The 15,509-nt window shown below is 44.8% G+C and overlaps 1 protein-coding gene across 8 annotated transcripts in view; it reads left to right on the top strand.

The window, feature by feature from the left end:
- Window positions 1-15,509, top strand: part of MINK1 (misshapen like kinase 1) — a 2,066,166-nt gene that overhangs the window by 1,563,595 nt on the left and 487,062 nt on the right. For 4 of the 8 annotated variants that reach the window (XM_069644001.1, XM_069644014.1, XM_069644008.1 and 1 more), the window contains one exon: window positions 6,476-6,727. The exons of the other annotated variants lie outside the window; for them this stretch is intronic. In XM_069644001.1, the coding sequence (XP_069500102.1) occupies window positions 6,476-6,727 (252 nt within the window). The remainder of the gene's footprint in view (window positions 1-6,475; window positions 6,728-15,509) is intronic. 8 annotated transcript variants of the gene reach the window in all.

Raw genomic sequence — 15,509 nt, 5'->3', positions numbered from 1 at the left:
TGGGATGCATTTAAGGCAACCCTACGAGGTGTGCTCATCAAAATAGGAGCCCAGAAGAAAAGAGAAAGGGAGACCCTGGAAAAGACCCTAAGGGATACAATAGCGCAGCACCGGACCGGCGGACTTCCGGATCGGCCACTGGAGCGTGACCAGGTCACTGCCCTGGAGGATTACAGACTCCAGCTTAAAAACCTCCTCCTGCACAAGACGGAGAGGAGCCTCCAGATGGTGAGGCAGAAATACTATGACAAAGGGGATAAGGCAGATAGTATCCTAGCCTGGAAACTAAGGGAGGTCCAAAGAAGTAGAACGGTCAAGGCAGTGAAGGACGCCCAGGGGACGATAGGCTATGACGCCCCCCACATAGGAGAGGCCTTCCGCCACTACTATGAGAAATTATATACCTCGGAATATGACGAGGGCGATGCCCAGATAGAAGGCTTCCTGGAGTCCATACAAGTCCCGGCCCTAACAAAAGAGATGTCGGAGGGGTTAGAGGGTCCGGTCACCGAGGAGGAGATAGACAAAGTGATAAGTGGGATGAAGGTGGGAACCTCCCCGGGGGAGGATGGCTATACAGTGTACTTCTACAAGAGGTTCCGCTCCAGCTTGGCCCCGCACCTGGCGAGGGTCTTCAATTCTGTCCTCGAGGGAGGCACTCTCCCCGACTCCATGATGGGAGCCATTATAGCAGTACTGCCCAAGGAGGGGAAAGACCCAGCAGAGTGCTCCTCGTACCGCCCAATATCATTATTGAATACGGACGTCAAGATTTTGGCCAAGGTGGTGGGGAGGCGGATGGAGGGGATAATGCCGAGGCTGGTTCATGGGGACCAGGTGGGCTTCATAAGAGGGAGACAGGGGTCAGACAATATCCGTAAAACGATAGATCTGCTCCACTACGCACAGGAATCTGACCTGGACGCATGCGTCCTTTCTTTGGACTCCGAAAAAGCTTTCGACAGGGTGGAGTGGAGATACATGGAACTCCTCCTCAAGAAAATGGGCTTTGGGTCCCACATTAGGAGCTGGGTATCGGCACTCTATAGAGCCCCCACAGCGAGGGTCCAGGTGAATGCGAGGTTGACCGAGCCCTTCGCACTTTCGCGAGGGACCAGGCAGGGTTGTCCCCTCTCCCCCTTGATATATGTCCTAACGATAGAACCGTTAGCTATAGCGATCAGAGCGCATGCGGGCATCAGGGGGATTAGCAGAGGCGACGTGGAGTTCAAGCTCTCCCTCTTTGCAGACGGCATCCTTGCCTATGTGGTGGACCCGGCCACCTCGCTCCCCCCTTTTTTGTCCCTGGTGGCCACATTTGGCCGCTTCTCCGGACTGAGAATCAACACAGCCAAATCGGTCCTGCTCCCAAATAAAGTGCGAGACCTCGAGCTGGACCCCCTGGACAGGTTCGAGGGAATTGCGGTGGGAAAGACCTCCATCCGATATCTGGGAGTCCTGCTAACTAGGGACCTATCAAAATTAGCCTCTACTAACTACGACCCCATAATCGCTGGGATCGGGTCGGACCTGAGGAGATGGGACAAGATGATCCTGTCCTGGTACGGCCGGATGACAGCGGTCAAGATGAATGTCCTGCCCAGGCTTTTGTACCTGTTCACAGCGCTCCCCATCATCCCAGAGCAGACCTTCAGGGTCCTACAAAATGCAGTCCAAGAATTGATATGCCAGGGGAAAACCCCAAGGATAGGGAAAGCGACCCTGACGTTGCCGAGGGAGGAGGGGGGATTTGGGCTCCCTGATTTCCGCCTGTACTTCCGGGCTGCACAATTGAGGGTACTCTTGGAACACATGAAAGAGGGGATGGGGACATACTGGTCTTACCTAGAAGACATGGACGCCCACCCCCTGAAGGTTAGGGATCTCCTGTGGGCCCCACGCAAATCCATTCCGGGGAAGTTAAGAGGGCACCCGACCCTGGGAGTCCTTTGCGAAATCTGGAGGGAGGGCCCACAGACATCCTACCTCACTTCATGGCCGTCCCCGATGTCCTCCCTTTGGGGGCTCCCACTTGACTTGGGCGGGAGGGGGTTTCGGAATTCCCAGACCTGGTCCGACATGGGGATGGAATGGGCTGGGCAGATGTTCAGGGAGGGAGAGTTTCTCCCATACGAGGACCTGAGGGAGGCCCTCGGCCGGGGATCCCTCACTATTTTCGAATACCTCCGCCTCAAGGGCATATTATGTGACCAATCATGGGGCCAAAACCTGAGGAGGCAGCTGACCCCCTTTGAAAAGTTCTTAGATACAGCGACCTCGAGAAAGGGCGCGGTGTCGAACATGTATAAAATCTTGAACACTTTCAATCTCCCCGGGAGAAGGGGTTTCCGCTCATTCTGGGACGATTTGGTGGGAGAGGTCATCTCAGAAGACACCTGGTCGAGAATTTTCAAAATCGCTTTTCATGGGAACTTGTTCACCGCAGACATGGAACACAATTTCAAGATTTTGCAGGGGTGGCATAGGGACCCAGTAAAATTATCCAAAATGTTCCCGGCCGTTACTCCAATGTGCCCGAGGGGTTGTGGCCAGCGGGGATCCAGGAAGCACATGTGGTGGCTTTGCCCGAAAGTTCAGGTCTTCTGGGGCAAAGTACGGTCCTGGATCGCGGAGGTGTCGGACGAACCTCTCCCCCAGGACCCTTTGTCAATGTTGTTGGGGGTACCCCCGGAAGACTTGGAAATATATAGATATCCAAGGATGATGGAAACAATGCTGCGGGCGGGGAGGGTGGCCCTGGCACAGAAGTGGAAGAGCCCTGAACTCCCCTCCAAGGAGGATTGGCTGAAGAAAGTAAAGAATATATTCTTGATGGACAAACTCACAGCTATGGTGAACAACGACTCAGGGCCTTTCATGGCACATTGGTATGGGGTGCAACAATCTTGGGGATGGGACGTTCACTGACCTTAGACAGTGGCCCGCACCGAGGGAGGGGAGGAGGACTTGGAGCCCAGTTGGGCCCGCCCTGAAAGCCCACGACCGGGGGAACGGCACCATCGACCACAGTCGGAAAGAATGGTCACCTACCACAGCATCTCCTGAACACAGGGGAGGATAAAGCCGCTCATTGTCTCTTTGTTTGAAGTTAGTGCTGGATTGTGGGGGGGAGGGGTACTGCCGGGAGAGGGGTGGAGGGTAGGGGGTGGTTAAGGGTTGAACGGGACAGTTAATCGCCTTGTGTACCTAATGGGTTATTCAGCCCGGTTTGTTAAAGTTTCAAAATGCCAATAAAACCAAAGTTTAAAAAAAAAAAAAAAGTCCATTTGGCTGCCTTTTCCGCATACACAACATCACAAAGCAAAGTCTCATGGTGGAAAATTCCAGTTGTGAAGGCCTTCATGGAAGGAGTAAAAGGTATGTATACTCCGATTACAAATCAACCCCCAGGGTGGGATTTAAACATTGGGCCTCATTACGAGTCTGGCGGTAGCCATGCTGGAAAAACCAGCAGGCTGCAGCCGGACCAGGAATGAATTACAGCTTCTGGACTTGCCGGACTTACCGGGGAATTACAGCCCCGGTGGTCTGGTAATTCCGGAGGCAGAATAACGATACTCCCCATTCCCATGGAGTCCTGCAGGACTCCATGGGGATGGGGACCATGGAAACACTGGCACCCTAATTAACAGTACTGATGTTTACATTTTTGTCTGCAGGCGGGAGGCGTTACTGCCGCCAGGTCAAACCTGACGGGAGTAAGTCCACCCGCCTGCAGAACTCGTAGTGTGCTGGTCCGGAGAAAACAGTGGCAGCGGGTTTACTGCCATCGTTGTTTCTGGACCGGCACACTCTGAATGAGGCCCATTGTCTTAAGTAAGCTCATGGGTCCTCCCTTCGAACCCAAGCTTCAGGCAAGCCTCTGAGAGATCTCACTTTCAAAGCTGCTTTTCTCATAACTGTCACCGCTATAAGGAGAGTAAGTGAGCTCCAAGCATTCTCAGCCTGAAAGCCCTTTGTCAAAATACAGAAGAACAAGGTAGTCCTGAGAACACACCCACGATTCGTACCCAAGTTCCATTCTAGATTCCATGTCCACCAAACTATTGAGCTGCCAGTGTTTTTTCTAGACCCACAAAACTCTGGAGAGAGTGAGCCCCCTCCATACACTAGATTTTAGGAGATCTGTCATGTACTATGTCAAAAAGACTAAACCATTCAGGAAACCAGACCAGTTCTTTGTTTTCCTAGCATCGGAGAGAGAGGGATCCTGTCTCCAAAGCAGCCATTTCTAGATGGATTGTAAGATTCATACAGCAGTGCGCAATGAGTTATCTAACAAAGAACAACCATTTACACCTAAAGCACACTACTCGTAGTTCGGGTGCCACAAATCAGCCTTCATTGCAAATGGAAATCTGTAGGGCAGCAACATGGAGCACAGTTCACACATTCACCCAACATTACTGTGTCGACACACAACCTAGGAGCGACCCAAGTAGGTGAGGCACTGTTAAGGCATCTTTTTGCCTCTGTACCTTCTAGCAACCCACCTTCCTCTCCTGGTACTGCTCACTAGTCTATGCAAAGCTTGTGATCATAAGTAGATCCACAAGCCTCAGAAGACAAACATTACATACCTGTAATCGTCTTTATGATGCTTGTATTTGCTTAGATTCACATGTGCTACCTTTCCTCCCCTCCTTGGGACTTGAAGTTACATAGACCACTTTCATCTTCACTTTTTTATACCTTATTATGCACTTCATGCAACATCGGTCAGAAACAAAACAATCTGAAGGCCTTGACGCATGATGTACCATGGCTACAGTACACTTTACAGTAGGCATAGTATTACAAACATTTCCTGTCAATGTCCCTTTTCGATTTTGAAAACAGGTCATGTAATACTCAGCAACAACCACTAGATGTCTGCTTATGTAAAGCATGTGAATCTAATCTGGCACGGGTATCAGAAAGACGATTACAGGTATTTAATGTGCGTCATCCTATAGTCGAGAGAAACACCAATATCTTTGTACTTGTGCTCTGACAAAAATGTGTAGGCAGATATCCAGTAATTCATAAACATTTCCAATCTACAGTGAAAATAAGGGACAGGACAGACTTCTTCAAGAGGTAAGGAAGTAGTGGATATTGCTTCTCTTCCATTTCACTCTTTCAACCTCATTCCCAGAGCTGCAAGCATGAAAGAGAGACATCCTATGTCCTTTCGGCGTCTACTAACCCACTATTGGCAGTTCCCCAAACCAGGGAGACTTATTAGATGCAAAATAAATCAAAAATGGACCTCACAATTTCTCACCATGAATATACTTTAGTAGCACCATATACCAGCAAGTCTCTTCAACTAGAATGATCAAAATGACTGGTGCTGCTGCTGATTTACAGGAAGACAAATCATGTCACATTGTGTCTCTTGTCCAAAAGTAGCACTCGGCTACAGGGTTTAGGACAACACCCTACATTAGTTTAGAAAAAATGAGAAGCGATAGACAGGGACCCCTCTAGTTTTAATAGAATGATTAAACCTTTCTGAAGTCTGAAATCGGTTGCACTGAAAACCCCAGTTGAGACACTAGGAATTCACACCACTGATAATATAAAGTTGCTGGCAAGTCCAGTATAGGGATTAAGCAGCTCTAGACAGTAGTACATGGAGCATGTGGTGGTGTTTGTGCTGGTATTACACCTTTCTGCTCATAGTCAAACTATAATACTACTAAAATAAGTCCAATTGCTTTCTTTCTCAAAAATGGAACTTGAATTGCAGTCCATTTTGAAATATCTCTGCATATTGTTGCTTTGTTTTCAGAGGATCTAGACTTGGCTAGGTTGTATAATTAGGTTCAATTCACTTGGGTGCATTACCTTTCACTGCATCTACTGCCATTGTTCACTTTTTGAGCTTTAGATATTCCAGATCCGCTGTCAGTGTTCTATTTATTATTATTATCTAGCTGTTTTTTTACAAAGCGATAAAATTGAGGAACCTCTACATGAAGAAAATATGATCTGTGTGCTTTCTTCACTGCTATTGTTACTGGGAGAAGTTATAGCGTATACTGCAATCCGGCTCCTTGCAAAGGGCCGAACAGTCTGCAGTCCCCCAAGATGCATTTGTTGAAAAAATCATACATATGTTTATTTATGTCCGTTTTTGTTTTTCAGAGCGGTCATAAGCACCATTCTTTGTGGCACTGAGATACACAGCCTTTATTGTATTTTGACCTGTGGTGGGATGAATGCTGTGTAGTCTATAACAGCAGCACAAATAATGGGAGTTATGACCAATGTTAACCCTTTGACATCCACTCATCTGAATACATTACTTCCCTGCTACATGGTTTGTTAAAACAATCCAAATTTAATAACCTTGGGTCGAGGGTTTTAAATATGTTTTACTTTGGATCTTAAGGTGGTGGGAGAAGGTTAATTAAAATATTTACTGTATTAAGAAAATGTACCCAATATTGCATGCACATTTTCACAGAGCCATGTAGCACATCGTGTCCCGTTAAAACCATATGCTGTGCCCGTGCCAAGGTCGCAGTCCATGCAGGATCAACCAGCTAAGATGGCGAATGCATTCTCAGTTAATGAGTCTACCCCTACACCAGCACGAGGGGAACCGATCCAGCAGAATTCAGAGCCCATCACTGAGAACCTGACACCACCTTCCCGTACGGGAAACAGAGAGGAGAGAGGACCTTGGGTCAGGAAGGATTCCGAGGTCCCACCGAAGGTAACCTAAGAGAGGGCAACGGTGATGGTTGGCTGGGAAGCAATCTGTGGGTCTCTCAATCCAAGGTGGTGGTTATAGAGCTTCTGAATTACGAGTCTACGCAATTCATTTAGAGAGTCTATTTTCGCACTCTGCTTTTGTCTGTTGGAGCAAACTATGACACAATCGGCATACCATATTTTTGTACCATAAAAAGGAAATGAAAGCAACACGCAAGTGGTTTTTACTTGTCTTGGTTGATATAGTCCCAGAATTAAAGTCTGTTCTTTTTGATTTATGTACCATAAACTGGTGCACTACAGTACTTAAATTGTGGCCTGGACACTTTTAATTACTATTTGTTCTTAAGTCTCTCAAGATGCTAATGTCAGCTAATTTTGATTTTAGAAATCAGCTGTGTTACCACCTTTCCAAAATGGGAACTGGCAATTGGGAAGCACACACTTCCTTGTAGTTCTGGTTCCTTTTTTTAGTCATGAAAAATTGGATTCCAGAGGCCAAGTGAAACCTGCATTGTAGGCTTGTATTTCGGGGTTGGGCACCTTAGATTATGGTTGTTCCTTCAAGCAAAAACAGAGGCATAGACAGAATAAAGCATTGATTGTATTTTTATCTAAGAACAGTTAAGCTGCTACACAAGGACTTTATCCAGGCGTTTGACTTTTCTTTGTGTATACTCTGTAATGAATCGGCAGTAAGACTCGGATACAAGGGCATTGTGTTGATTGCTATTAACCTTTATTAACAGAAGAGAGAGTTGGAGAAAGACCTATCTCACCCTATCACTATGAGAGGTTTCCCTGCCTCGACGAAACTAAAGGATGTCAATTTCAAAATGTATAAGAGCAAAATACCACATTACTTATAATTTTCAGTCAAATAAATTCAGTCACTTCTCCTTAAGTGAAATTGTATTCAGTGAAATCTACGGCAACCAACGACTAGAGCACGTCCCTAGGTCATTGCTCTGTATTACTCCAGCGATCTTTCTTGTCTGTCTTTCCATAAGGATAATGTAAGAACGCCTCATAGTCAGTACTGAGTAGGGGAACAGGTTCTATGTTGCCATATGCAATACAATCTGGGAGATTTAAAGTGTGAGTGTCATAGCCTGAGTGGAAAGGCGGATACCAGGTTCCTGCCAGTGCGTCGCCTTCCCTCCCATGAAGGTATTCTCCCCCCTTGTTATACTCCCTCAGGCAGCCACCCCCAGGGTAGGGATCATTTAGTAGCTGCCCATCCCTAGCCACATGGGAAGAGAACGTTCCCAGAGAGGGAGTGATGACATCACTGAATTTACCACAACTCTAAGAAAACTGTTTGTGGGGGGTGCATATACATATCCTGTTGATGATGATGTTTTACAAGCGTTTCTGTTTGTCTGTTGTACAGGAGCTTGTTCATTTTTTGGTTTGTCTTTTGCCCAGAGATGTGTTCTGATGGGGGCCTAAGTAGTGCAAAAAAGGTCTGTAGGACCCTTGTGTGGCCTTGTTCCTGAAAAGACGTGTAGAGACATGTTCCATAGGTTTCATGATACTGAATGTATGATTAAATATAAATATTTCCAATCATGGAATTCCATTCCCAGATTTTGTTCAAAACAGTGATTGTTGCCCTTTGGTATAGGGAAGTACCTTGACCTTTTCTGTGAGATTGTTTCTTGTAAATGAGAAACATTATTTACAGACCAATGTACATCCTTCTTACCTGCTCCCCAGATGTGTCCGTTGCCTGTCAGTAAATATATCATCCACCTTCTTTGATCCTGGTTTCAGAGCTTCCTGGCTTAGGTCATGAACAGTTATCAGTCTAGATGGTGCAGTATCTGCTCAGTGCAAGAGGTGAAGTGCTCAGCTCACTGATTCACATAGTATGAGTTTACTGGCTGATAGGCACCACATCCCTGGTAAGAAATAGGTTGTATTTCATTGTGGAGCTCAGACTACTCTAGGTAGTGTTCATCGGGACTGACTGCTACATGGGAAAGCCTATCTCCTTATACATAGGAAGCTGTAGTGAGGCAACTTGAAAATAATACCAAGATGTGCGTGACCTTTGATGGCTTATGGTGTGCCCATTATTCTAAGTGACAGACCCCACTGCGAGGTGTGAGGTGCCTCCGACCCATACATCCAATTTGATTTCCTGGTAGTGGTCCCACCTTACTTTTACCTGAAGTAGGTGAACAGGTGGATTATTCTTTCAAACAACGTTCACGTTTCTCCTTATAGTATGCCTGACATAAAATGTATTTTCTCCTCCTAATCCCAAAGATCACTTTTTGCATTTTCTTCTGGTATTCGTATTTTTCTGCCCCTTAAGTCATACGATCATCAGATGATACTGGAACAGGTACCCTGGCAAATTGAGTACCTCTAACTGCCAAGCTCCTCCCCCTCCCTCTCTCCCATTCGGTTCCCCTCGGGTTAGTCTTTATTTTTGTCTGTCACAGCAGAAGAAGTTGCATTGTCCATTTAGATATTGTTTTTTTCCAGGGCAGGTGCCATTTTTCCATGAGATTTCTTCTCTTTATTATCCATCTCCTTTTTGAGGTAACAGACCGCAAAGTCAAGCAGGCCGAATAAAAGAACAGAAGAAAAAAGAGAGAGAAGGAACCTGCGACACCTGGCGAAACCGGCGAAGAGTTCCGCCGAGAGAAGGTAACAAGAACAGTAATAAGTCTAGGAGAGGGCCGGGGAAACTTCAGAAGGTGAAACAAGAAGACAAAAGAGAAGTAGACCATTTTATGAGTCAACTCCCTTGTCAGTTTGATAAGACTGTGGTGTTGAAGAATCAAGAAGGACTCTGGGACCCTCTTCCTTGTCCCAGTGGGGGCAATTTGAAGAATATTGGTAAACATTTAAAAAGTCAATGGGAGCTCAGGAAGTCTCTCCCTCGTCCCAGTAGGGGCAAGTTGAAGGACAGTGTTCAACTGTAGATAATATAAAGTCAGTGGAGAAAGCTTAACAAATTGATGAAGAATCTAAAAGTAAAGTAACTCAAGGCAAACCTTTAGAAAACCGGGTGTAAACTATGAGAAGGGAGCCATTCTCCCGGTCCCGTGATATTTCTGGAACTTTGTGAAACCTAAATTTGGAGAGACTTTTACCCAGGAGAAGGGGTTCATTCTCCTGAGTTGGGATAATTACTCTTCTGCTAGGTCAGTGATTTGTGTTTAAGTGACGGGGATAGAATAGGACGTTACCTTTTCTTTTGACAGAACAGTCTTCCTGAACCGGCCCAAGTTTGTTTTGTTGAGGTAGGAAGACCACCTCTAGTTTTGGGATGGATAGGATTACATTTTATGTTTAATATAAGTTTATAGCAACAAAAATGCCATCACTTAGCCTCCTCATTCCAGGTCACCACAGGATACTCTGGGGAAGGTTAAATCTAAGGGCAATCGAGGGTTGATAAAGCAGTAGATGGGTTCTGTGGGGACTGTGGTAAGCCAAGAAGACATGTGTTCAAGGTTCTCATGCTTATTAAGGTAAAGAAAATAACTCCACAATCCCTGCTTCTACAGTGAGGAAGGGTACCGATCCTAGAAAATAACAAAAGGGTGCACGTCAGTAAGTCTTACACAAATGATCCTTGTCCTCTGTCCAAAACTAAAGAAAACATAACTTAGCCTGGAGAAGTGTTCTTACTCCCCAAGTGTTGTTACTCCCCTTTTCCTTTGGCTTGTGCTGGCTGGTGAGTGACCCTCTCCCAAATCACTTTCAAATTCTCCATGTGGTCTTTCAGGCCTTTACCTGTTCGTGCAGTTCAAAATAAGTTCCTTGAATCTCTATACAAAAGGGTACTCGTGGCCACCTCAACAATGTATTGCTTAACTGAGAAAGTTAATCACTTACATGCAACACTTGTACTTGTAGTCCCTTCGCATTTGTAGTTAATGTCTCTTGCTCACCCCTCAAGGGTTTTTCAACTCCTGTGGTTTCTTACCCTTCGTGAGCGGCTTGAGTTCTTACACTGGACTGGGCTCTCTGGTCCTTCAGACCCTTTTATTTGCTGACTGCCTTTACCTCCTTGCAGGGTCTTTGTTTCAGGTTTATCCCTCCAGCCTGTTTCTCTTGGGGGTATCTAGGTCTCGGATACCCCCTCGCAGGGTCACAGGTTTACAACGCAAGGGTGTTGTGCTTTCTCTCAGGTCTCTGGTAGCTCCTTGTTTTGTCTGTTTCAGGTTCACCCTTCCTAGGTGTTTCTATCCCCGTCAGGTATATGGTAGCTTGTGCACACTGATGTGCTTTCTCCGGCAGCTCGGTCTCTCTCCTTGGAAGACTGGGGATGCTGGGGCTCTTATTTGCCTAGACTCTGCAGCGTTCCGCAGGCTGTGGGTTTCCTTCGCCCATCACGTTTACAACTTGGTCCTGCATCCAGGCTGGATTGGCTCGGTGCTGTAGCGCAGGTCCCAACTGTGCAACACCTTGCTCTGTCCGAGCCTCCTAAAGTGGCTGGTTCCCTCCCAGCGGCCATCTGCCCCTTTCAGGTGAGGATCTTGCACCTTTTATGCTCCTCTCTGCAACGAGAGATGTAACGCCATTGTATCTGTGTTTCTGGCTTCAAGGTGGAGCCAGCAGCCAAGCCATAGACACTTAAAGGCCTCTGTACATTATTAACATGTTAAGCCCCCATATATCCATTAAACAATTGGGACTCTTGGGTTAAGGATATGATATACATGTGTAATTTGGGGTGGCCTCTTCCCCTAAGGGGGGGGGGTTCTTCTCCAATGAGAGCTAGCTTGCCCTGGTACCTAGTGAGTGTTTTGCATAGCATTTTCACCACCCTAGTGTGAAATGATTTGGCTCCTCCTTGGGCAAAAAGGGCCGAATTCCAGGATTCGTCACAGGGTACTAAAAGGCTGTTGCCTGCAGCAGGGAAGACTGAGGTGGAGCCCTGCGCTCCAAGAAGCGTCAACTGCCATAAATCATCAATCACGCAGAGCAGCCGTTGGAGCAGGCTGTTCCCCTGTTTGGTCCCTGTTGGGTTGTGCAGCGTTTCAGTGCTGTAGAGCAGGCTGGAATCATGCAGGAGCAGTTGGAGTGGCTCCTGTGTGACTTGGAAAGCCCAAGAACTGCACCATATTTTTTTGTAGATGGTGTTGATGGGCTGCCTGTGTTGCTGAGGAGGATCACTTTTTACAGGTTTTCTGTCTGATTGTGGCTATCTGACGGTTTGTTCCAACAGCTGTCCATGCGCCGGGTTCTTCTCTGGCTGGCTCCTGCTTCCTCCCTGGAGTTTCCTGCATGTTCGTTACAGCTAAAGGCCAGTACCTGTTCCTACACTTATGCTCTTCCTGCTCCGTCGGCATGTTTTGACATCGACATCTACCAGCCTAGGTGCTTGGTTCTAGCTGGTTTGTTTTTTAAAGATGTCCTTCCTCCCACTGTTATTTTGGTGAGGAGAGGCTTGTTTTTGTCCACCAACTTTTTTTCATTACTTTGCTGGATCCTCACTCTTGACTTTATTACGAACTATCCTTGCCATTTTGTATGCCTTATCTTCTTTGTCTATATTAATTACTAATATTTCATTCTATGTACCAACTCATTCATTTTCTAAATCCCCCTGGCAAATGCGTTCTAGAAATAAAATAAAAAAACAAACGGACAGGGAAGGAGTCTGTGTTTAGTACACTAGACATTATGGGTCATCGGATCAGGAATGAATGTGTTGTAAAGTTAAGACTGAGAGTGGAATGATCTACTAATAATAATAGTGGGCGATTTGAACTGCACTTGTATAGATGAGAACAATTAGCAAATCCTAGAAGAAGGTGATTCTATAAAAATCAAAGAAAGAAAAGGAATCGGCTGGTGGAAAATGCTCCAGTCAAGAGACTGTTTAATCTTAAATGGTATCCTGAAAGGAGATATTCCGGCAAAGCCAACATGGACACGTATGTCCAGTGATCAACTGCTGGACTATATTTGCGTCTCTTCAAATATGTCGTCGCTATTAAAAACATTGATCGTAGGTATAACTCAAAGCAGTGATCCATAATCAACTCAAATTAACATGCCACGCGTTCGACTCAGCAGAACTACACAAGTATGTGCATAAGATCCAAGTAAATCCAGGGAGAAACAGATTACTTATTAGTGCCAATAAATTGCCAGAATGATCTCAACATCTAGTTAAGGCAATTAATAAAACGCAGGATACGGAAGATCAGCTTAGAATCAATTATCTCCCGCTGTTTCAAAAATGTGCGACTAATGTTCAAAGTAATCCGAAAAAACCTGCAGATGTGTCATCGACACATCTATGATAAAGCGATACCAACTAAGAAAAAGACAGCTTAAGAAGAACATCCAACGATGGAAAAAAGTCAACACGGGAGAGGCTTCTAAAGAAATCCACAAGTTAAAACAAAGATACCATAATTGGCTGTTGCTCCACAAAAAATCGATGATAAAACAAGATGGTCAAGCAATGTTAACCACCCCAATTTCGTCTTCCAAATGGTAAACCCACTTTTCCAAAATGCAATCTCAGGAGGAGTCAACCTTGAAAACAAACTACATTGCATCGCTAATAATGAAGTTGCATAATAATGAATCAAACCTAGATGTAGATATAGAATCCATCGAAGGGATCATCAAAGGTTTGAAAAATTCAAGAGTGGTAGGCCCTGACAGTTTGTCTAACATCGAAGTGAAAGAAAATCCTAAACTGTGGCCCACGCTTTTGTATTACCTGTATGAAGGTATACTGAGAACTTCAAAAGGGTTAAGATCAAATTTGGATAACTACCGGCTGATTGCCTTATTGGGCGTGGTGGACAAAACTTTTGGATCGATATTGCTAAAAGCGCTTTCAAAATGGCGAATTGCTTTGGGCCATCAAGACCTATATCCATCAAGGTCAGATTGGATAGATTGGGAACTCTCACAGATGCAATTTCAATAAGGGCAGGCCTGAAACAAGGGTGCTCTTTGGCGCCTGAACTCTAATTTATTTTTTATCAGATATTGAGACTGCTTTCTGTGACATACGATTTATTTCCCACAAAAATCGGCAAGAATGTAATTGGAAGACTCTTGTATGCCGATGATATAGTGGTAATTGACAAGACTCCGATAGGCCTACAGCTTCAGCTTGACTCCATTCAGAAGCTCCTGCAGGAAAATAAATTAACAAGAAATCCAGCAAAATCAAGGATTATGGTCTTTGGCACAGGGAACAAAGTAAGAGGGAAAAAGAACTATCCCTGGACCCTAAAAGGGCAACGAGTTGTATAGTGAAAGAAATCACTTACATGGGCGTCTGCATTAATAAAAGCAGATGCGAGGCACCGAGAAGACAGTCATTGCGGAAAAAGGCCAAAAACTGGCGGCCCAAGGTAGAATTCTATTAAAAAAATATTGTCGATACTCGCTCGTCCCCTTGGTACAATATTTCAGATTGAAAGTTATGCCTATTTTGACATATGGGCGGAGTCATCATTCATGCCCGCGGAGGATGTTTGGCTCTGGTTAGAAGGACTCTTCTGGAGAATTGTCCTGGGTCTGCCAAAGAGCACTCCCATGTCCATCATCAGAAGAGAGTTCGCATTAACATCTCTTAAAGCTATAGCTTTATGGAAATGTTTATCCTTCTACCGAAAATGTATAGAGGAATCACCAAAGGGAGGCTTCGTAACATTGAAACTGGCTTTACAGGACTCTAGTGAGAAGTACTGGACAGAATGGCAAAGTATTTGCCAGACATCTCTAGTGAATATGAATGAAATATCAGACTCTTTACTACAGGACCCTGATCGGATCAAAAAGAAGCTGTATAGAGATGATTGGATAGATACACAAGAGTCTTTATACAAATGTAAACTTTACAAAGATTTTTGGTTTTTACCCGGAAACTAAATGTCTTGCCACGATATATAAATTTCCGGATCCATTTTTAAGGCTGCAAGATCTACACCTGTGCCTGAACCTATTTCCATCTAATTTGCAGATAAGTGACAGGAAAGGCGCAAATATCACTCCTATATGTAGACTATGCTGCCAGGAAAATCTGATTGAATCTATTCAACATCTGCTCCTGAGCTGTCCCGAGTTATCAGCTGAAAGAGAACTGGAAATTGACGAACTCCTGAGGCAATATTGCTGTAGTTCTACAGAGGATTGGTGGTGGATGATAATTGAGGGAGAAAAAACACACCTTATATTAGCTGTGGCAAAACATTTACTTGTAATTCAGGCAAGACTTGAAGAAACTGTTCAAAAAGTCAATAAGACCACTTGAGCTTATAAGAACTGTCTTATATTCAAGGACGTTATCCTGCTTAGATGATTATTTATTAGACTATCTGATTTTAATTTTGTCTCAATTTTATTTATTTTTCTGATGGATCTTTCTATGATAATTCTTTTTCCTTTCCTTTTTTTTATTCTACTTTCTTCTTTTCTTTGGGTTTTATCGACAAGGATTGTTGATTTTTCTCTTTTTTTTTTTGTTTAACTTATTCTATGAAAGTAATCATTTTGTTAATTTTGGCGAAAGGTTTTATAAATTGTAAACCATAAAAATGCCAAAAAAACCAAAAGACTTTAGTAGTGGGCAGTGGAGTTGAAATGAAGAGTGGGGTTAGAGTTGTAAGACTTCCTTAGTTGTGGTGGTAGTCTTTCCTTAGTTTCAGGGATTGTGATCAGGTTTGTGGTATCAAAGGAGAGGAAATGGGTATTCAAATTTGGTACCTGCTGATTGATCACCTCCAAATGTTCATAAGCCAGTGAAGTATTTGTACAGATTTATAGTAGACCCATTTCTTGTT

The sequence above is a fragment of the Ambystoma mexicanum genome, chromosome 1p (genome assembly GCF_040938575.1).
Source record: "Ambystoma mexicanum isolate Mex_15411 chromosome 1p, UKY_AmexF1_1, whole genome shotgun sequence".
In the NCBI taxonomy this organism is placed as follows: domain Eukaryota; kingdom Metazoa; phylum Chordata; class Amphibia; order Caudata; family Ambystomatidae; genus Ambystoma; species Ambystoma mexicanum.
Note: the sequence above shows the minus strand (reverse complement) of the source record. Positions and strands in the feature narration are given on the sequence as shown.